The sequence below is a fragment of the Chelon labrosus genome (genome assembly GCF_963514085.1).
Source record: "Chelon labrosus genome assembly, chromosome: 8".
In the NCBI taxonomy this organism is placed as follows: Eukaryota; Metazoa; Chordata; class Actinopteri; order Mugiliformes; family Mugilidae; genus Chelon; species Chelon labrosus.
The window spans coordinates 7,379,449-7,402,814 of NC_140358.1; the positions used below are offsets into that span (position 1 = coordinate 7,379,449).

At 41.4% G+C, this 23,366-nt stretch overlaps 1 protein-coding gene across 7 annotated transcripts in view; it reads left to right on the forward strand.

Moving 5' to 3' along the window:
* Nucleotides 1-23,366, forward strand: part of enox2 (ecto-NOX disulfide-thiol exchanger 2) — a 175,031-nt gene that overhangs the window by 69,681 nt on the left and 81,984 nt on the right. For all 7 annotated transcript variants that reach the window (XR_014699180.1, XM_084549315.1, XM_084549317.1 and 4 more), the window contains one exon: nucleotides 9,581-9,727. Coding sequence is in view for 6 of the 7 variants with exons in the window: in XM_084549315.1 (XP_084405441.1) it covers nucleotides 9,581-9,727 (147 nt within the window). In the remaining variant the exon portion in view is untranslated. The remainder of the gene's footprint in view (nucleotides 1-9,580; nucleotides 9,728-23,366) is intronic.

Genomic DNA, 23,366 nt, shown 5'->3' on the forward strand with positions numbered 1-23,366 from the left:
AACAGACAGCAAAGAGCCTCACTGGCTATTTTAAGGGAACGGTGAGTGTTTCCAAATTCATTAGCATTAGTGTGCCAGTGGCAGTCATACTGCATGCCATGCTGTAATAATGATACAGCAATTGCCCACATAGTCAAGATATCCTTAGTACCACAGCCTAATTGTTGATGGCTTGATGTGACCATACCCTGCATGCATTAAAGCATCCTGGTTTTCCAAGGAAGGGACAGATGGTGAGGGCTTAGACATTAGACTGTGGCCTTGAGGACAGTATAAAAAGAACAGGTCTCTTGGGAGAAACTTACATTTTGACTTCCTACCATGAGAGCCTTTTAGATTTATTAGTCCATGCATTATTCTCAAAGGACATTGCACGTGCATGTGTAAGCTAACATGACCTTATCATCTGCTGTGTTGTCTTGTTAACACACATACACAGAGTTGTTCCCTCACTGCATTGCAGAAAGGGCAGGGGCCTTTGACAGTAGAAAGCGGATTAGACTGCAAACCAAAGATTCTTAGTGAGTTTAATGGAATGATGAGTGGATGGGAGATTTAAATAAATTAACCTTCAGTGAATTCCCAGAGGCTTGGAGGAATGACAGAGGGGGTCTGAGGAGGATTTTTCCCCCCCCTTGTCACTGATGTAATGAATAGTCATGACATTATTATGGTGAGCTCGTGCTCTCGGATTGTGGTTGAAGTACAGCAGAAAACGACACTGGAGGTATTGGCAAATGTAGGAGCAGAACACAGTGAGGCATCCTTTATTTGAACTCTTGAGTGTGCTTCCACTCCGTATGCCCATGCACTGGCAGAGTTTATGCCACACACAGAGCAGGGGCAAATTTGCAAATACACAATGAGATATTGACGCACTAGCAACATTTCGAAATGCCATCACAACGACTGGGAATAGATTAACCTTTACCAAACTTCCATGCTGAAGAACATCATTCTTTCTACGTACTTATCATGATATTAACCCTGATTGGTGTCACTGACATTTACTTAAAGATGCAAAATGCTAAATATTCGTGATATTCTTAGCTTTGGTACGTAGTTAATGACACACTGTAATAGGAAGGAAAACTGTGATGTTTACCCTATATTCACTATTTCTTATTTGCACACTATTTCCTCCTATAACTGCACGACTGGGCAATCATAATTAGCATAGCATTAAACCATTAAGATCTATAAAAATGAAATTAGGTTCCTTGATTAATAGAAATAAGCTATTTTCATTTTTGTGTAATTTTATCACGGGGCTAAAAGGCAGCAGGTGAGTGATTGGTCTGCCAAAGTATGTGTTGTGTTTTTCGCATGGAGCAGAACAAATATCGATTTTGTGTACATGTAGTGGTGACTGTGATGTCTGCTTCATCTGTTTTTTTGTACAGCCGAGTTGACAGGTTACCCAGCAGAGATCCTCAGTCTATCTTGATTTGACAGGTCTCCATGGAAACAGTCAAACTAAACAGCAGCATCTCGTACCACCTCCGGTTGGTAGAGGACCCCATGGGTGACATTGTCACTGTGTTCCTCTGTATTCACCATAATCAGTTCTCCACACTCTGAGTTAGACACCGAGGCTTCACCAGTACAGGCTGCTGTCTTAATGGTTTTTAATTGTCTATGGTTTTAATTAAAGCCGAGCTTCTGTTTTACCTAGGTGCCATTTCTTTTCAAGACCGTGAGCAGGTATTGTGTAAACATGACAATTAACTTTATGGAAAATTGGCCCCTCATGTGTAAATATTCAAAACTGAAGTTCAGTTTTAACTAAGACTGATTGGCATATCCTACACAGGCTACAGACTGTTAAGGTTTAACCCTCTCTTCAGGAAATGCAAGGGACAGAAGCAAAGCAGAATGCTCTCAACCATTAATTTAATTTGTTATAATGAGTCTGACAGATAATGCAATTGTGCATAAAATGATCCCGCGTATTCTCCACTCGTATGAAGTGCCTGTGGTTTTGACTGCTTTGTCTTTGCTATAAATACACAGGAAGTGAAAAGCTTGGCTAATAGTCTCTTGTGAATACTACAGCTGCTTGGCATTCTTTGCCATCCCCTGCTAAGCCACATCAGTCAGACACCTTGTTTATGCATCTGCTAAGGGCACTCATAACTTCACAGTCGGCTGCCTTTTTAGGAAGCCCGGGGCTCATGCCCACCGTCCCGGTCCAGAATGTATTCTGTTGTTCTGACGGCTATGAATAGAGTAATGTCTCATTTTATTGTGGTGACTGATTTACGCAGAAAGGTTTTTAGCGAGGTCTTGCGACGTGGTTTCATCAGGAATCTTTCAGGTGACCGAGGGCTAATTTGGGATCCTGTTTGTGGACTTGCCAGATGCCACCCAACAGGACCCAGAGTTATAGCCTGTGACTGTCACATTTCTCTGACCCACGGCAGCCAGCTTTGCCGTGATAGCAATGCAGTATGATTCTTGAACATTATCAGAATGTGACTTGTGATCTGCGTTACTCCAGTGTTATTTATGTATCGTAATGGAGAATGTAACCTCTCTCTCTCTTTTTTTTGGCATCTATTCTAATGTTTCTGCCATGATATGGTCCCTCCATGATCTGCAACTATGTTATAGTTTTAAAACTATTTGTGGATTGATAGAAACCGTTGATAAGCAATAACCAGCAATATAGATTCATTTGCTGGTTCCGGGTTCTCAAGTGTGAGCTTTTGCTGCTTTCCTTTATTTCTTAATTCTTTAGATTTTTGATCCTTATTTGGTCTTTAAGAAACCAGGATGGCCGGGATCAACCCCTCCATGATGTGAGGCTGATCCAAAAATAGCCAAAAAGTCAGATACTAAGTGGAGCTGAGGTGGGTAGGTCATGCATAGACAGGTACATAGCAACCCAAAGACAGTATCTTCCTGTCATTCCATCTTTGGCATAACTTTAAGGCTTAATATAGTTTAAACAGGTGAGTTATTTAAGAATCCATATCACTGCAGTTGTCATGAATGAAGACAGTAAAACTTTATTTTTTCCTGTATAATTGATCATTTTAACATGAGGGTCCGTAGAGATTGACATGCTTTTTGCAGAAGCAGCTAGTGCCCACCCGTAGAACTGCAATATTGTCATTTCTCATTATCTTCATTTTTCAAGAGGTTGCTGCTTGCCATTCTGATGAAAGTCTTTGTTCATTCCCAGTGGAGTCTCGGCGTACACCTACACCGTTGGTCGTGTCTCTGTACCGTGCACTGACGTCTGCCTGGGTTTAGATCTTGTGGGACTGAAGTTCAGAGAGAAGGGAGACAAAAAAATAACAAATGAATTAAACGCAGGAACTCTTGACGTCTTCTCTTTAATGGGACAGGGGCTGTGGGAGTTGTTGCTTCCGTTTTGTCTCCTGAGTTAAATTTGAGCATCGTAAATAAATATTTTCTTTTTTGCAGCATTTATACTGTCAGGTGCATCCAACTGTGAGCTCACAACCTTGCAAAACTAAAGTGTTTGTGAAGCCGTTTTTCTGCTTGTGTATTGGGGATATTTGTCTTTAATCTATGAGCATGAGAAGCATAGGACTCAGTCCGTCCAATTCCTTTAAGTGTAATTTTTGCTATTTGCTGTTGTAGACAATTAAGAGGAACAGTCAGAGAAGCATCTTTATTTCTGTGAGTTGGACTATCACATTGTAGCGTGCCACCATCTGGCCCTTTGCCACAAGGAATGAATGAATGTGCAGTAGTCTACACAGTCTCTCTAAGTTTCTCAGTGCTAACTTAGATTAATAGTCCTCTGCGTAGGCCATCCACCCACTAATGCTGTTCCTCACAGTGCTGAGCTGATGCACATTTCCTTATGCTCTGCATTATTAATGCTGTACCATTGGGTTTATTAGCTGATAAGAGTTAGATTAAGAGCTACAGGAAAATTACACCAGTATGTTGGTAAGAGAATCATTACAGCTCAGTGCCATTCTAGTTAAAGCCCCGCTCTTTGCCTGAAAGATCACTGACTCGATCCCATCAGCTGCCAATGATGCAAAGTCATTATTAAAAACAAATTACAGAGTCATTATTTAATGGCTCTCATTCCATAATACTGTGTTAGGCCAAATGTGATTACATATATTCTCAGTAATTTGTTTAACTGACACAGACCGTTGCTTCTGTATGTCATTTGAGATGTGTGGTGCTCTACCGTGGTTTCAATCCCTGCAAATTAATTCAGATATTATAGATTTTTGTGATTTGTGTGAGTCGTGAAGCTTTTAGAATTACAATACATTTAATAAACAGTATTGTGTTTAATGGGTTTTCAGTCATTCTGATTTAACACACCAGAAAAGACTACCTGAAAGGCAATGTATTAAATCTAATAAAGGAAACACAGGCCACACATTCACACCACTCAGTTTGCTGGTGGAGGCTTTCATGAAGCTAGCGTGATGGCCGAGGAAGGAGAGAAGGAAAATCTGGGCATACTTAAAGATTTGTTAATTCACTGCAAATTATTCTGTCATTATAGTATTGGACAATGTTATGTCATACAGTGCTTTGCAAAGTGGTGGTTTCATCATTTACGGTACAGTGAAATATACATAAGATGCAGATGCAGGTTCAGGTGCTTGTTTCCATTATTTTGTTGCAGTCTTTAAAATGCAAATAAGTGGAAAAAAATAAATAAATAAAAAATATCTTAAGCCATCTTGTTTTGTCTGACCATTGATCCAAAGCCCAGACGTATTGAGATTACTTTCATAAAAAAGGAAGAAATACACAAATTTGAGCTAAAATGAATAATGTTTTGACACTTGCTAAAAAACTTTAAAAATGAATGAGTTAAACTTGGATTGGTCCTGGCTTGGCTACAGATTCAGTGTTATTGACCCATTTTAACATGAGGACACAGTCAGCACACGCTGCTCCACATTCTCTCAAGAAATTTACGATGTAGGTGCACCAAGGCAGGTAAATGGTGTTTTAATGACCCACTTACTTTCACTTCATATTCTAATGGTCCTATGCTTTTCCTGATTCACAATACCATTACTGGGGCATGTTTTTAATGCTTCTTTGATGCAAGATCAGGTCAGAATCATTTGTGATATTTCTTGTATCGCATCTTCAGGTCATAAAGTTTGTCTCTCAGTTTGCAGTTTTTGTGTCTGTAATTTACTCCACAGCCCCTGTGTCTAGTCTCCTCCTGCCTCCACCCAGCCTCCTGGTATTTATTTTCCTCCTCCCCTGGGGAGTAATACTCACCAACATTGTTCCACCATCTGGCCAGATGTTGAAACTCAAACACGTCATTCATCACCCTACAGACATATGAGTAGCAGCGGAAATGGGGATGATGACCCAGCATAGACTGTGTTAATATACACGGGTTTATGCCCACACTCCCAGACTTCAGTCCTAAGCTCTCTCCTCACCCTTTGTTTTTAAACCAACAAGGAATTTAGCTGTGGATAACTGTCTGATGACTGCTTCTGAACACTCACTCACACAGAACCAAGTTTCTGATGTGTGATAACAGCCAAAAGCTTATTCTGACTGGATTTTGCGGTGTGCTTTTCTCCATTTTTGCCCCTGAGTTTACACTGTAGTGTTGCTATCACTCCAGCCAGATGAGGTATCTGATTTCACATTAAAATCCTCGCTTGCTCTGTGTATTATAGCTCTACATCGGTTTTAAATCACACATTTGATATCAACTGGTTTCTTCATTCTCTATTAATCCTTTGTCAACAGGACCAGACACGTTTGTACCATTTTTTTAGAGGTCCAGTTCTATTCTTCAAGGTTATAAAATCTTTTAGATAAGCTCTCCACCATGGGCAAAAGTGTACTTCTTTCTTTCATCTTGAACTGTGCTGACACTGTAACCACTAAAGCTGAGTGGTATTTCCCTGCCAGCTGTTCAGTGTCGTTTCACTCTTTCCATGGCTTGTCTTCCTGGGAACTCTTCCTGCCTTTCATGACTGAAAAGGCTCTCTCTTTGAATGAAAAAAACCTAGTGTACAGTTAACACTGGCAGAGTAATGGATTCTTTTCACTATCCAGACTGTTGTCGGTCATCTTTAAAGAAATGTGACGGTTGGGTGCTGAGTAGAGATCAACTTAAGACATGTGTGTCCGTGTTTGTTTGTCCATTTACACTCTGCACTAAATCTAACAAATCTCTCCTCCACAGATGTAATGTATTTCAATGCCTTATTGCTCAGGTTGTATTGTACCTGGCTTGTAAGCGTGGCTTTGAAGGTTCAATGGTGTTTTTCTCAAGCTTGGTCCTCTATGGTTCTGTTAAATAGTGAAGCCACTTTCATGATAACGTGCTCTGCTGCATGTAAACATATTTACATTTTATCACTGTATACGATATTTAACTACTATCTAATGGCAGGGGATGAATATGTGTTATTAGAAGCGCGGAAATAATACACAGAAGCTGCTACAGATACTAAATGAGGCTTTTTGTCCTCGGCCCGACTTAATTAAATTTCTACAGCGCATGGACAATCAGTGTTTGTGTCTACTGTTGCCAGGCACTCCTACAGCATAGAAATGATCTAATGACCAACCTGCTAGATAATACACAATCTTGGCCTCCAGCCTTCATCGTTAGCTCAGTGTCTGGGGGCGGAACCTCGTAAGCGTTACAGGAGTAAAGCTCGGGACACACTACACAACTTTCACAGTCTTTACAGATTCTGAAAAGACTAGGAGTACAAACTAACAGCAGATTTTTGTATGACGCTGAAGAACTGGGGATCACACACTTAACAACTGTGCCTGATGAGCGATCACACACTATATGATTTGTCAAACCAACTCTGACGCCATTTCCTGGATCCTACCCTCTCTTTTTCATTGGCTGTTGGAAACACATGTTTGCAGTTGGATCAGTAATCAGTTCACACTACCTGATGTTTGACTGACTGCGACTGAGGTCGGGTCAGGTCTGTTCCCCTCATACACTGACTCCCTCGCTCACACACAAGCAGGTTTTTGTGCAAACTATCCATGCCAACTGTCCCCAACTACTGCAGACTGGTGCAGAATTTGCCCAACTGGGAATGTTGGTCAAATTTGGCAAAAATTCTTGTAGTGTGTCTTCAGGATGGGAATCCTGTTCTATGCTATAGATAAACCTTGCTCTCCTGTCCATACAGGTCTCCAAAGGTCCCTTGCCATAAGTTTCAGCCAGCGCTGTAGTCAGTTTAATTCCCAGACTACATGTTCTTGAATGAAAATACACTCTGTGGACACCTCTGCTTCTCCTTTCTCACATACTGAACTAGACACTACACTGATTCACTATCGCTTCTTGAGGTACATAGTGGTGTTATAAGAGGGGTTACATGCAGCTCAATCAATAGGCATCTTTGACATTTTATATATTTTAGATGGCACAATGGGTGTTTCTATGAAAGAAAAGAGGAGTGTACACACGTCAGTATTTTCTGACAGCACCTTAATAGTAAAATTCAAAGAAATAGTTTATACTGCCTTATTCTGCCTTTCAATCGGGGCATGTTTTGTCTCCATTTTCTGTTTCTTTCTTTGTCTCAGTTGTCATTCAGTGTTGATCAATCTTACTAGTGACTGATGGAAATCATGGAAATAGAAGCCACAGATGACACAGAAATCAATAACATCATTAGGTCTAGTGTTTCATGAAAAACAAGAATGCAGATCCACTTACATTAATTATTTTTTTTCTCCAAAGTGGTAGCATTAAAACTTAAGCTATAAATCTTCTGTAATGAAAAGAAGATTTAAAAAGAAATTCGAGAACAGTTTAAACGTCTGGTAATAATTATGTTGTCTGGATTTAATGCAAACTGATCGTGGTCCTTCAGACCTCTGATAGTCTACAGCAAAGTGGGGCTTCTGATCTGTTGTGCCGTGGAGGGAAAAACAAATCGGAGCACAAAGAAGTGTCATGAATTTTTCATGAATGTAGACTAAGTCTCACCAGGACCCTGCTCTGAATTCTAGACAAATACGACCCTTGAAGAGCACAGATAGCTGATGCTATATCAGAAAACACAAGTTAAGTTGCTTATCATTTATCGTGAGTCTTTTTAGTTTTTATTATTTTTAGATGCAAGTTTTGGGACTTCTAACTGATCAAAACTGAAATCCTAAATAAAACATTGCCTCTACAGTAGGGCCTCATTGTATTTGAGTTTATGTTCTTATAGTATAGGCCTGCTTCATCCCAACTTACTTTAGTGTTGAAATTAATATGAAATGTTGAATTTAAGGCGATATGGTGCATTAGATTCTTTACAGCTACAGCATTTAAAAAAAACAAAAACATAACATACAACAAAACATAATGACAATAATCCTGTCTAGGTGACATTTGCAGCAAATGATATTTAGGTTTACTTATTTTTATTGTTAGAGTTTTGCTTGTTAAAATTGACTAGGACTGGAAGAGACAGTAATGAGTGTTTTGTTGGTGTGTCTATGAATGCACAAAGTATTGAATCAAATGTCAGCCAACTACACAATCGTTGCCTGTTTTTGGCTTAGGAATTATTTTGACAAATAAAATAAAATCCTTCTGTTGAGTAAAATTCTCAATATTAAAAGTGGTTTTCCAAGGTCTTGACGTTTACTCTCACCCAGTACATAAAAATACTGCATTCAAAGCTGCGTGAATGTCTCTTAACTTCACATTAAAGATACTGTTAATCTTTTTCTTTATACAGATTAATATGCCATATTTTTTTTAAATGTTTTTTTTTGGGGGGGGGGGGGGGGGGGGGTTGAAATTAAAATGTAAAAATAGTGAAGAATTCCACGTGCAAAATAAATCCAAGGTGACCTCTCCAGCTGCTGGTTTTCCTGATCAACAGTTCAAAACCCAAATTCTGCTTAGATAATTAATTGAAAACCCTTTTTTTAAATTGCTAATGTTTAGACTTCCATTTTTTGTTCTCTTAAAAGTCCAGGGTCAAATATGCAACAATCAGGCATAACATTATGACCATCTTCCTAATATTGTGTAAGTCTCCCTTGTGCCTCCTAAACAGTTGTGAATCATCGGAGAATGGACATGGTCCTTCTGAGGGTGTCCTGTGGTGTCTTGCAACGGAGTGTTGTTAGTGGGGGCCTTTGGGTCCTATGGGTTGAGGGGAGGGGCCTCTGTGGATCATCCCACAGATACTTGATCAGATTGGGATCTAGTGAATTTGGAGGCCAGGTCAACACCTTGTTCTTCATGTTTTTTGAGTTGTTCCTAAACCGTTTTTGTGTGTGTGTCTGTGTCAGGCTGCATCCTGTTGAGGATGGCTGCTGCCTTCAAGGAGTGTCATTGCTTTGGGGTGGGGGTGACTGGTCTAGGTGGGTGGTACATGTCTAAGAAACGTCCACATGAATGCCAGGTCCAAAAGTTTCCCAGCAGAACATTGTATTGTCACAAGATGGTCAATGTTATTTACTTCTTCTCTCGGTGATCGCTGATCGGTGTATCTTAACCTTGCAGACCTCTGTCTATCTGTGGTCCTGTGCTGGAGCTTTCCATCGTATTACATGATCAGCAGCATTTAATATAATGTGTTGTTCTGTGTTTTCCATCTTCCAGGACTCAACGCTCTGCCCTTTGATCCATCAGCCAACAACGACCCTCTTCAGTTCAACGGTTCCAGCGTACCACTGGTGACTGAGTGTCCTCCCTTGGAAAACACTGCTGAGAGCAGCAAGAAGAGGAAGAGAGCCAGCCTGCCTCCAGGTACTGACAACAAGTACTTCCAAGTATTGCATCAGTGCTGCAGAATTACTCTATGGTCTCAAATTCTCACCGTTTTGCCCTTAGCCATATCGAATTGTAAATGTAAACTTAAATAGAGAATGTCTCCCTTCACTCTGGATAGCTTTGATACAACAGCTAGATTTCTTACCTTGAGATTCCCCCTTCCTCTTCCTTTTCCAGCATCAAATGACTGCGATGGGAATTGTTGCATAATCCTATTATTTGGAGGCAGTATAGGGAAAAAGGGTAGCTTCGTTCAGTCTTTGTTGTTTTCGATTACCTTGCCATGTCCTGAGGCTCCGGTTGTCAGGTCTGTTTGGAGGTCAGGCAGCTGCAGCAGGAAGCTGCTCCGCTGAGTTTGGATGTGTTTGTGTGTGTGTGCGTGCGCGTGATTGTCTGTTACTGGGCCAACACCACCTGCCAATCACAACCCTAACACGTCTTCAGTTTTTGCAAACACTGGCCTGTCACTCAAGGAGGGACACTCTGTTCATGTGTGTTTACGTGAGAGTGCGCTATAATTAAACAGCAATTTGAGTAAATGACGGCTTGCCCACTAATGTGTCAAATTAAGGACGGACTTTCTAATTAAAGAATTAAAGAAGTACTGACTAATGAATTGCTTTGCAGAAAGAAGAGGGCCCTTAAGACAGAGAGGTGTTGCATGTTCTCTGCATTCTTGGCCGTGCTAATTGGACTGAATTAATACTCCACATTAACACAGCCCTAATCGACTGTTCATCTTTTCTTCACATCCGACTTGATAACGTTTAATTTCATTTTAATTCGCTGACCACGTAAACCTATGATTGGGCAATGTGTCATATATGACACACAAATATTCATTATCTGCACAAAGGAGGGACTAAGTGTTGATAGCTACACATAGTTTGTTAAAACCTTCCTTAGATGAGTCCAAAACACTAAATACATTCAAATGTATAGTTCCAAAGGTTTTCAGTGATGGCAGCCTGATCCATCCAAACAACATCTTACACCAGCTTTACGATAAACAACTTCAAGCGTCGAGTGTTTCGCAGAATCCCTCAAAAAAATCTGGGGAACCAGAAAGTCTTTTTCAGTGTTGGATTCTAATTTATTTATGAGTAATGAGTTCTCACTTGTCAAATTTTCCCCGTACAGCGCTGAAAACCAAGTATCCTACAGTCATAATATCATTAGTGTAAAGCAAAATCTCTCTGTCAGTACAGCCAGTGCAGTTTTTCTCTGCCGCTGTCATGGCAGAAGCAGAGAATATATTATGTCTCTTTTTTTTTTTTTCATATTTTTACCACATTATGAAATGTTGAGAAATGGTCGAAGTGGCAACAGTGGCAACGATGAATATAGTTACAGTCTTTGAATAATGGGAGAAGACAACAGATCAATTTAAGATAAAAAAAATAATAATTAGCAGTGCATGAAAGTAGTAAGTCCTTCTTTGTATTGTTAACCAGCTCTGTAATACTGCAGTTATTTGTCTATGGTGTTATCTGGGCTGTTTCTTATCATACGTGCATTAAATGCATGTGGTCGTAAATAAGTGGATATTTGTTTTAGCTTGAGGAAATTCATTGAGGGTTATCTAACATTTGCAAGGGATTAACTGTCCGTAGATACCTGCGGTGTAGTTTTTGTCATAATCCCGATTGCACCACCACAACACAAGCCTGATGTAGTGTACACGATACAGGTTTGATTATATTCTCCTCAGTAATTATTTTACATTTCTTTTCATTTACTTGGTGATATAAAACAACATTGGGCGACATCTTCTGTTTCAACTCATGTCCTTTCCGATTGGACTGTTGCTGCATTCGAAGTTTTTGTGCAGAATTGTTAAACTGCAGAATTGTTAAACTTTCTCATGTTTTCTTCACAAATCCTCTTAAGTGAGACAGTACCTGTCCTGTAGTGTATCTCAATAACCACCTTAGCCTTAACATACGTTTCTTCCAGTTTCCACCTATGTACAGAGGCTCTGTAGAAAGCCCGTATGTGGCAAATGTGACCTTCCAGCACACTATGGTGATTAATATTATTACTACAGATTAGCTTTGCTGTGACCTCCGCGTCTGCTCTCAGTTATGGCTGCTTGCTTGCTTGAGCCCCCTAAAGGACTAGCGGGTAAGAGGAGGTCGAGAGCAGCTGGAGCTGTGGATTTATTGGCTTAAAGGGTCTGGTTCTATCCGGCTCCTGATTGTCTTCAGTCTCAGGCAGGTCCTCCAGCTCTGTGACGAAGCATTGACTCATTAACAGCCGTACAGATTGAGTCTAGTTAAGGGACCCTAATGGATAGATTTTTCTCATTACAATTGCTGTTACACTTGATAATCCATCATGCATGCATGGAAGCATCCTCAACAACACATACCCTTTTTTAAATATTACAAAGCTACATGTTCTTTCAACAGCTAAAGAAGAAAACTAACAAGTGTTTGATGAGGAATTCAAGTCATTACAGACTTAATGTGACCCTGCTGATGGATTATTTACTAATGATCATTAAAGACCAAACACCAGGCAGCCAGATACATAGAGTAATTAAGAGCCCTCACCTCTTGTAAATGGTGGGAGGAAGCGTTTGAAGTTGAATTGAAATTCTGTTCACTCGGCCTCAAAATAGACAGCGAGTCCACTCACTTCACACTCACTGTGATTAAACTTCATATTTTTATTTAGCTGAGTAGAAACGTTTCCAGGGAAACTTCTATTGGTTGAAAATCTTGTGAGGATATTTCTAGTTTGTTGTGACTGAAAGTCTGTTTGGGACCAGTGATATTGAGAAAGGAAACTTTATTTTTACTAATTCAGTTTCTCCTGGTGAACTTTGACTTTTTTTTTTAGTCTCTTCTGTTTATGTGCATCCGCTGTATGTGTGCATCTGTCTTTTAACAATCCACCATAAGTGGTGCCTTGGGGCAGCTAGCACATTGCAAGGATTTTCTTTATTCACTTTTATTTATTTATTTTTTAATATCTGTTCTACAGCACAGTCAGGGATGGCCATTTTCCCTCAAATCCTGCTGTGTTTAAGCTGCAGGTGGTGAAGAGAACGAGATGTAGAAATAATGTTCATTTTTTTAGCAGAGCAGTACTACAGTGAATATAAATGTCAGTTTAGTGGCAACTGCACAAGCTGAATTTCATTATCTCATGCCCGTTATGTTAATGTTATACTAAAGATCATCCATATGGAGCACTTTTCAAAACAAAGTGTGACTTACAGTTCAAAACAGAGATGGAGAAGAATAAAGAGGCACTATAAGAAGAGCACTTGGGTTGTCAAAAAGAAATAACTTTTAAGAAAGGTATTCGTATGTAATACAGATTTTTCAGTATTCAGCGAGGGGCTCCACAGCTGTGGGAGGTCCTGTCAGCTTTGGTAATGAGGTGTGGTTTCACTCACTGCACACAGTATGGCGCCTGCAGCACTCCTTAACTGACATCCTGGACTTTATGCAGTCTGCAGTGGCTCCACGAGAGCACTGGCTATAGCCAGAAATATTTTAGTTAACGGACAAGATTGACATTTAGGAAATATGGTCACATTGCCTCAGACATGAGACCTGACGGCATGCATTAGTCTGTCGAAGTTCACCACTAAGAATACTTTTTCCTTTCTACATTTAAGCATATGAACAGCTTCAAATGGGAACCGTCTCTGTCTGTTTAGTGCTCTAACAAATAACATTGTTTGTGTGGAAAAATATAAAATCTCTTTGAAGGAGAGTGTCTGGTCTTTGGCTGAATGGCTTTCAAGTACCCTTGTAACAAGGTTGTTCGACTGGAAAAATTATTGAGTAGTGATCAGAGCTGAGGTATATTTTCAAACCTAAGGCCATGTGTATAGATTTATCTAAAACCTTTCCAGTGCCAGGATTAAAGACCTCCCACCCGTCCACCACTCACTTTGTTTTCTGTGCATGAAAATCAATTAATTACATTTGAACACAAATGCCAGTTCACATGCGTCTTTTTTCTTTTTTTTTCTTTTTTTTGGCCAATAAAAGAAATGTGCTCTCACCGATCCAATCTCTTATGCATTAACCTTTAGTGGGAGCTTAGAGAGAGGCATTGGATAAAATGCTATTGATTCTGCAAGAGAAAGGTTAATGTCACTGAACCAGGGAGAAGAAGAATACATGTAGTGTGGGTCGGTTGCAGCAATACTTTTTAGACTGCTGGAGCAAGAGGACAGGAAGAAGCAGAGGTTATTTGGACACATATGTCCCGGTAGGAAAACACTCTAATAGGGACAAAAACATTAAACGTCCCTCGTGGAGCTTTAACAGTTTTATTTCTGTTCAGTGCTTTACAGACCTTTTTAGACTCATATATTCAAATATTTGAAACATAATATAAAGGTAGAATATTTTCTGAGATGTATGTAATAATGTAAAGGCTAGGATGTTGTGTGTTTTTGCATCGAAATTTGCTGTGAGACAGAATGAGCAGCACCTTACATTGTAGGGAGAAATCCATGTGATCTTGCAAGCTTACTAGCATAAGAAATAATATAACTCGCGGTTTGGAGAGGATTCTCTCTGTCTGTATCTGGCTAGGACTCTGAGGCTCTCTTCGTGAACCTTAAGCACTCTCTATACCCTCCACGAATGCATAGCCACAAGAGTCCATGTGATGTAAAATTCATGTTCCGCCCATATCCATAAAGGCCTGCGCCGCACAGAATGTATCACTATATGCGCCAAATAGACAGGCGTCCACCTATGCAGACGCTTACAGCAGAACCTTTGAGAAATCTTGTACCACCATATGATCAGCTGTAGTAAAGCCATGATCAGATACACACACTACACAAAACTGAATCTCTCTTGTTTTAGTGGAGCTGGTCCAGACAGTCTAGTGTAGTGGGGACTCTGGCAAAAGCCGTGCCAGCCACAAAGGTGAGTCTGGCTCATTTGGATATCATCTGGCATGCTGCCGTGTTGGCCAACCAAATACACTTCTTCTACTATTTATCTCTGCTACCGCCATGATAACTTTTAGTTTTAGAATCCTGTCTGAGAGTATTACAATCATTTGTGCTGTGTTTTGGCTTCAATACACATATATCTTTGAAAGAAAAGAGAAAGAGAAAGCTGTGAGGGAAAGAAGTCCTCACTCACTTCTGTGTTCAGGGTTGTATTGGAGATAGTCCGAACCACTTTGTCGGCACAAGGTCTCTGAGTGTGTAGTCCACACCATGTCTTTTTACTCCTCCTGATAAATGGTTTTCAGTTTGACTGAGTTTTCTGCGTGGAGAACCATAATGCTAGAAATAAACTGCACTTCAGAAAACTGACTGTGGTTTCGCATTTGAGAAAGTAGTGTGTAATAGTTTCCTATATTACATGCTCTAGTGTTCCCTTTTTGTGGCTTTTTTTGGAAAGTAATGGATTTGAGCATAAAAAATGTAATGCAGTGACATTGACCCACTACTGGCAGGCAAAGAGCTGTTGGAAAGTAAATAATGTAATGGGCTACTTAAGTTGTCATGGATGACAGTCCATTGAGATATATGCTTGTGTCATTGTCCCGTAGAGGTGTATGTGTGGAAGTACAGTGTTTTGATTGCTGTGAGCTGAGGCTGGGCGAGATCTACAGCTGGATGTCAGTCCCAGTGAAGCCGAGGGCACACAGTGCCACAGAAGATTTAGAGATGATGATGGATGGAAGACAGGGAACGACAAGTGACGTTAAAAGTGAACTCATTAGCTCGCAAACAGGATGTGTGCGCCCATGCAAGGGAATGTAGATGCAAAGAAAAGAAATTCTGATATGTTCTGTCTGGAAGGAGCAGCTGCATGCTTCTGAAGTCCTCTATGTCTACACACTATATCTACACAGGATATGTGTTTTAACTCTAGGAGAGAGCAGTGATTGAAATGCAAGACAAGCTGCAAAGGGGCCTACCTCTGTCTTATTCATCTGGGTCCCCGCTGCTTCATTCACAGCATAACAGTTCAGTTGTCTCCACTGTTGCTCTGGGAGAGATAAAGACTACACAGCCCCTGTAACTCTCTATGAACAATGTTCTTTTGCATGGTCATATCAACCATCTTTGAGTATTTGTGCAGATATCAGATCCTATATTCTACATCTACTCTACTGATGATTATCGAGCAAAGGATATTAAATTGGCCCTTTTCCCTTTTTATCTCCAATATATTTTTTCAATTGTGCTGACTTGTCCCTTGCCAATTTTCTGTATGCTGCTGTGGTCAGGTATTCAGTGCCATCTCACTCGTTCTCTAAAAGCCTACAAACACGAGATGTAAATAATTCATCGCCGGAAGGCACACAGTTCCGGTGTGTCTGTAGATTCATGCTACAGCTAATGGCAAAGCCTTTAAAGACTGCAACACAGAAACAGGAGTCTTCATTGTTTTTGTGAGTGATTAGAGCAGAACCATGTCTGGTTTGCTTTTGCACATGGCCTCCCTCTCATTGTTACCTCTCTTCAAGCACAACACCGGGGAAGATAAACAATTAGCCCTTAGATGAGCTTGTTTCTTCATCCTTCAGCCTGAGGGAAATGGCCAAATAAGTTGTCTTTTTTTGGCCAGTCTCCTTGGTTATTATCTCTGCATCTTTCCTGAATTGATTTCTAATCAGAACATGCCCTGTAGGCACGACTTTCAGAAATTGGAAAGGTTGTATCAACAACACCAAAAACAAAAACACATTCTTTGAGATTAATTGAAATAGCAGTTTTTGTATATAACATACAGTTTATAGTTAACTTAGCCAAAAGAAACTTTAAAAAACCTCCCAAAATGATTGATTAAATCTACTATTTACATTTAACTTAACCTGAATAGCTCTGTGAATAGTGCTCTCATTCATTTAAATCCTACAAAAATAACAAAGATTAAGTCTGAATCATCTGTTTAGATATTTTTGCTTCAATTAAACATCAAATATGAAAACACTGAACAGTGGTAAATACTTTTCATAGATGGTAAGCTCCCACGATGAGTTTATTGTTATAGGTTGGGATTTTACACATCCTCTTGAGCATTATAGTGAATGGAAGAAAGGTGTTTTAAAAAGAATCTTCAGACATGAGACACTTGATGAAGTCACCTTGAGCACATCTATACATCTTCAGAAGAGAGCTATAATCTACGCATCACTTCCTCTGTATGGCAGCCCTCCCACCCCCATCCGCATTTTAGCTGAAATAGAATCTGCCATTTCCTCTTGTTGAGTGCACGTTCTCTAACAGAGGAGGCCGGCCGGAGATTTAAGGGCTCAGATGGTTCAATTACCAATGTAAAGGCTGCTGAGAGATTTTATCTTCAGTGTTTTTCACGACGCCACCAGCGACCGTCAGTTCTCTACACGTTTGACTCTGCCCCAGAACACAAAAGTATAACCGCTCTCTTAGATAAGTCGGGTTACTTGATGAATTATTTATATTGTTGAGACAGTGAGCTTTGTTTCTACTACAAATGAACCAAAATTTGATTTCAACAAACCTACGGCCTTTATCAACTTACTTAAATTACACTAGAGGACTATTTCCTCACATATCACTGTTGTTGGAGATAGACATGGTGATGTTACACCGTGTTACACAGGAAGTGACATACACAAAACCTGCGTAGAGTTGGAAGCTAATCACAACAAGAGGAGACCCTACCATGGAAAATGTGATCTGTGCTCTCCCACATCAATACGTTCATCACAGACGCCCCGCAGACCCCCTCCTCTTCTATCAACACCTTTCTCTCTGTGCTCCTGTCTTCTCTCTAATCCTCCAGCCAGGTTAACTGATCCACACCAGCTGCCACCAACCGCCTGACATTAGTCTCTAAACCAATGTGCCTCTTTTCTTTTTCTTTATCGTCGTCCTGTCACCTTGTTTTCCAAACCAGCACCCTTATTTCACTATGCTCTTTAAGAGACCAGAAGGGCAAGTATTTAATATATCTAAACTTAATTAATTGATATGACTGCATTGTGAGGTTTTTTTTTTGTGTGTGTGTGTGTGTTTTTTTAAAACATTGTGTGTATATTGTGTATATTATCTAGTTTTAGGACATCAAAGGGAATTGTTCAGAAAGTAGAGTTGGGAAAGATACTTAAATCATTTCTTTGCGTGTAATCGTTCTATTGACCTTACCAGGAATTTTCCGCATTGTGTCGATTGATATGTGCTGTTTGTGATTACCTTGGACCTGCACTATAGCAAAATGTCTGAGCAGCTTTGTGACATGAAGCACAGTGTGAAGGACTGACAGAGCTGGATGAAAAATGAGACTGTCTTCTGTTTACTTTGCAAAGCAGCTGGATTCTCGCAAGAGCATGCAGAAATCCATCCTGCCGGGCATCAAGCAAACAACAATGGAGCGTGCCTTTTATGTGCTGATATTCCTTGGAGAGATGGCGAGAGTCATCAGCCGACGAGCTGCAAAGCTACACAGACTGGCTTTGAAGCTCCTCAGACCGCAGCTTGTTGTGTTTCCACTTTGGTGCTCCTCTACAATGTGATGTGGTTTGTTGATCTGATTGGTGGAAGCTAGACAAATGGATCCTCCTAATGCCTGCCGTGCATATTTTAAACTTGCCTGTCCTTTTTCAAACGGTTACAAAGGACGTCTTCTGAGATGGTTCTCTATCTGGCGCATTAGGTTAGCCTCCATAGCGGTCTGACGAACATGCACTACTGCACTAAACCAGTTCTTGTCCACACAGCGGCAAGATCAGCTGGTCATGTCTCAGTTGGAGGCAGTGGTGACTGGTGTTTGTGTTTATAATAACCTATTATATTAGAAGCTTTTTGGAGTGTGGCTATTCAAGCATGTGCAAATGCAACCTGCCTACGTCCAAAACAGAAATTCACAGTGAAGACTCTTTTGCTTAGTTCCACTGCTGCTCACAGTCCAGACACTATCATGGGCTTATAATTGAGTATTATAAGCTAAGTATTCCACATTATCATATCAGTCACTTTTTAATAGCTAGTCAAAACCATAAATGAAGCTTATCAGCAATAAAATGTGAGAAAAGGGTGATAGATATACCAGATTTGGTATCATAAATATTGTGATGTTGAGTGATGGTCGGTTTACAACCAAACGAAATGATTAATAGATTACAAAATTGGCAGCTGAATCATTCTGTCAATCTGCTGATCTTTTCTACACATGAGGGATGTTGGTGATGCTCAGAGAGGGAATCCCCAGTGTTACTGTGTACTCTGTCATCCTTTTAAGTCAGTGTTCATTAGGCGGCATGCTCAGGTGTTCATGTAAGGTGCCACCCATCCATTATTAACACTCGACTGTACCGGTGTGCACACAACCCAGGGAGTGTTTGTTGATGTCGGAGCTCCTCGGTAAAGAGTAGTCTACCTGAAAGCCACACCAGGAGGAGCCAACACAACAAAACATCAAAGAGTAAATTTGGAAAATGGGATTACGTTCCGACAGACAGTACAAGCTACACTTTCTTTGTACTATTTGAGCAAAGTCTCTGAAGCCTAGAATGTCATGGGAGAGCTGCACTGGTGCGGATCGTGTGTTCTGTCTCCTTTGAAGAAACACATACAGCGTGTGAGCAAGCAGGCAAAACTTTATTTATACACTGCACTCGTCAAGGGAAAATGCAGGGTGCTTCAGAAAAGTAAATAAAACAAGAGCGTACACGGACTGTAGGTGTCTATGTTCAAGTTTGAAAATCAAAATTCCTGTCTCTTGAATCTGATCTTTAGAGAGGCACCCTGAGCTGACTTTATTCATAGCCACCATTTCTTACTCAAAGCCATTTTCTAAAGGGCACCAGTCTCACTGTTTTCTACAATGACTGCCTGGACAAACCCAAAATTACAACAGAAACATTCTACTACAATTCTAGATTTGCCTCTCTTTGACTACCGACAATATATAAAGGACAAATATACTCAGTGCTGTCAAAGTCTGATTATATTCTAAGAACAAACCCCTTCCGTAACATGACTCTTACTGCTCTGCTGCTGCTTCCCTTTCTTTTATTCAGTATCCTCCTCGATCTCTCCTATTCCACAGAGATGGTAAAGTTCTTGTGTGTAGGCGGAGGAGTGAGAAGACATGGCTAGAGGTTCATGAGACTGTCTTCGCCTGGCTATATTTTGTACACCGTGTAGACAGGTTGATCAGGTGGGACTCAACCTGTCAAGCCCATTGTTGTGATTCGTAATACGAGTTTGGTCAAGATTAAATAATTAATAATTATTATTAATAATTATAAATTATTAAATCAAATTAAGTTGTTATTAATCAAGATTAATATTACGGGGCACCACCCTGCTTACAGGGAACCTTGACCAAATGTGATACAGTCTCAAATCATAAATGTTGAAGTCATGAACTCCGAGCACAGACTCTCTCAACCAGCTTGACACAATATAAACACACAATAATACAATAATCACTAGGAGTAGCTTACTTTAAGTACAAATAAGTTTATTACAATAAATGTTAATCAATTAACAATATCCAATCCACTTAACGTACTCTACAAACTACTCGTAATCATAACATTCCAACACGGTGATGCAGGTATGTGTGTGCGTGTGTATGTGTGTATGTGTGTATGTGTGTGTGTGTGTGTAAATGAGGACGGGGAAAAGGGGGGAGGAGCGTGGTGATGTAAGGAAGGAGGAGGACAAAAGGGGAGAGGCAAGATGGCTGACTCCGCCCACGAGTGGGTTTACGTCACCAATGATCTTTGCCCCGGAAAATGGCGGACAATTCAAATTGGTGTGGCTGATGGCGTGCTGATCAGCCGACAACCACGTGGTTATAACTCAAAAGAGAGAGGGAGATTTACCGCTGGGTAATCTAGCTCTCCTTGACTAATTAGAACCGAGAGGGTCCACGTGTAGCCTATAGGTATGTAGGTGTGTGTGGGTGTGTGCGTGCGTGGTTAGCGGAAAGCTCCAAGGGAGGAGAGAAAAGCAAAGTTTACCAAGCGGATCTCGTGAGGATCACGATGATTGTCTTTAATCTGTCCGGAATGGATAGACACGGACAGATACGAAGCAATCACCCGTTTCACACACGAGAACAAAGGAGCACGGCGGCTCACACACTCTAATTACACGATAACAACACTGGCGGACTCGCGGTCCGTAAACACAGCAAATAAAAAGGGATCACACGAAATGCAAAATAAAACATAAAATAAAAGAAAATCCTAACTCTGCCCAGACGTTAACCTCTTACTTGGTGATGAAAGGGGGAGCGGATGGCGTGTGTCCTTGCGTCGTTGCGATTCGGCTCCGTGCGGCTCGAATACGACGGGTCCGTTGTGCGCGTCGCTGGCGGACAAACGGCGGCTGATCCTCGGCGATGGCGCGGGGGAAATCAGCGAAGTCGACTGGGTGAAGAATCTGGTTCTTCCTTCTGCAGGCACCGAGGGATCGCAGCGGCGGCGTTCTCGGGAAGTCCGGATAGTGGCTCGGGTTGAGCGTAGGTAGAATACAGGAATCTAGTCTCGTCCAGCGAGGTGAAGATGGCGTAGTCTCTTTGCGTAACGTTACGTTTGTACCTCCAAGGTAACGAAGTTACAACGGGAAGCAATGTGTTCAGAGTCTGCGGGGTTATTTATATCCAATTTGACGTCATAGAACTCTGCGGGAGTTCTGATGGCACTCAGCCAATCAGAGTCAGTGGGTTGACTCTGCTGGATATTGTACCTGGTCATAAAACCGCTAGGGCTGATGGGAAACGGAGTCCCTTTAGGACTCCCTTTGTTCTCCCAAACGTGCTGTCAGGCTTTATGAGTTACAACAGGCCTCACTCAGGCTTTGTGGGCCCAACAATCCCCCCTTTGGTCTGAAGAGTGGGGTGCTGGCCACAGTGTTCAGAGCAAATCCAGGGCCGAACAGTCTCTGTTGTTATTAATAACCAGATGGTTATGCAGTCCATCTTCACGATGAGGGATGAGGGTACAGTCCATATTCCTGAGTGTCAGAAAAGGGTTAAACAATCCGAAGTTTCAGAGGTTCGTCTGGGCAGACGAGGTACATCTGGGCAGATGATTTCTAACTAATCATAATAAATTTAACATCACATCTTAATACTGTGCGGTATATCGCCTTAACCTTCATATTCCAACATTACTAAGATACTAATGTAAGAAAAGGGAAAAAGAAAGAAAAAGGAAAGGCAAGGTGATTAGTCATTGACTTACTCTCCCAGTGGGCTGGGGTTAGTCAATGGAGTGGACACAGACTGGAGTGCAAAACGTGGTGGCACGAGGAGGAGAGAATCCAGTCTGGCCTGTAGGTTTTTGGATGTACTTGTACATAGTGTATGCAACAATGCAGTGATGTAGACATTGTGAATGAGGTAGAGGAGGAGTCTACATCATGGTGTGCACGTGTTGGTGGTATATGAGTGCACTGTTTCTCCAAAACCGAAATTTAGTACAGACCTTAATCTATAGATATCTGCCTTTCCGTGGTTGGCAGAATTAAAATTAAGACTATATCTAAATTTTAGGATTTACATGAAGTGGTATTGCACTGCCAAGACTGTACGCTAGATGCTGTATGGGATTAGGGCATGCTAGTGGATGGGTTAGGCATGCAACTGTGTTAGTAGCGTTACAGGTGTACTATATACAGTTTACTTCTCATGGGTGGAAGCAGCTTCATCCTCGGGGGTTGAAGGCTGATCCCCCCTTTTGGCGAGAGCAGGTGGTTGGAAGGGCTTGATCTGATTTGAATGGACCCATTTGTATGTCGGCATTTGGCTCGGTTTTGAGGTCCTTATGCGGTATGCTACAGGTGAGAGCTTACCAACGATCTCGAAAGGTCCTGACCAGCTTGGTAGGAATTTCTTGGAGACTCCTACTGGTTTGGCGAATCGGAAGTAGAGGACTTTATCCCCTACCTGGTGTTCTCTGTGCGACGCCTTCCTGTCATAGTAGGCTTTGGCTCCCTTGGCGCTTGCCTCCAGGTTCTCCTGGGCCCAAGCGAATGTGGCTCGGAGGTGGCTCTGTAGATCGGCGACGTACTGGTGTGCCGTATAGGCTGTTGCCACACTGACATCCTCTGGTTGATACAGAAGGTGTAGTGGAAGAGTCATGTCCCTCCCAGTCATCATCTCAAAGGGTGTGACTCCGGTGGAGCGGTGTGGGGTGGACCTGATGGCCATCAGCACCAGTGGGAGTTTCATGTCCCAATCCTTACCATTGCTACTAACATACTTTTTTAGCATGTTCACAATGGTACGGTTGGCCCGTTCGACCTGACCTGATGACTGGGGGTGATAGGGAATGTGAAAACTGACATGTACGCCTAAAAGTTCGTACATGGTGGTCATGACTGTCGAGGTAAAATGGGTACCACGGTCTGAATCTATAGAGAGGGGAAGCCCCCAGCGGCTGAACACGTGGTTTAGCAAGAGGACAGCGGTGGTTGTGGCCGTGTCGTTGGGTGCCGGAAGACACTCGACCCATTTTGTGAAGGCGCAAGTGACCGTGAGAAGATACTTGTTCCCTCTTGAGGATTTTGGCACTGGACCAATCCAGTCCACTTGAAGGTGGGACCAAGGGAAAGTGACACCCCTGCTCTGAAGTGGGGCTCGGTTCAGTGGGTGTGATGGCTGGAACTGACAGCAAA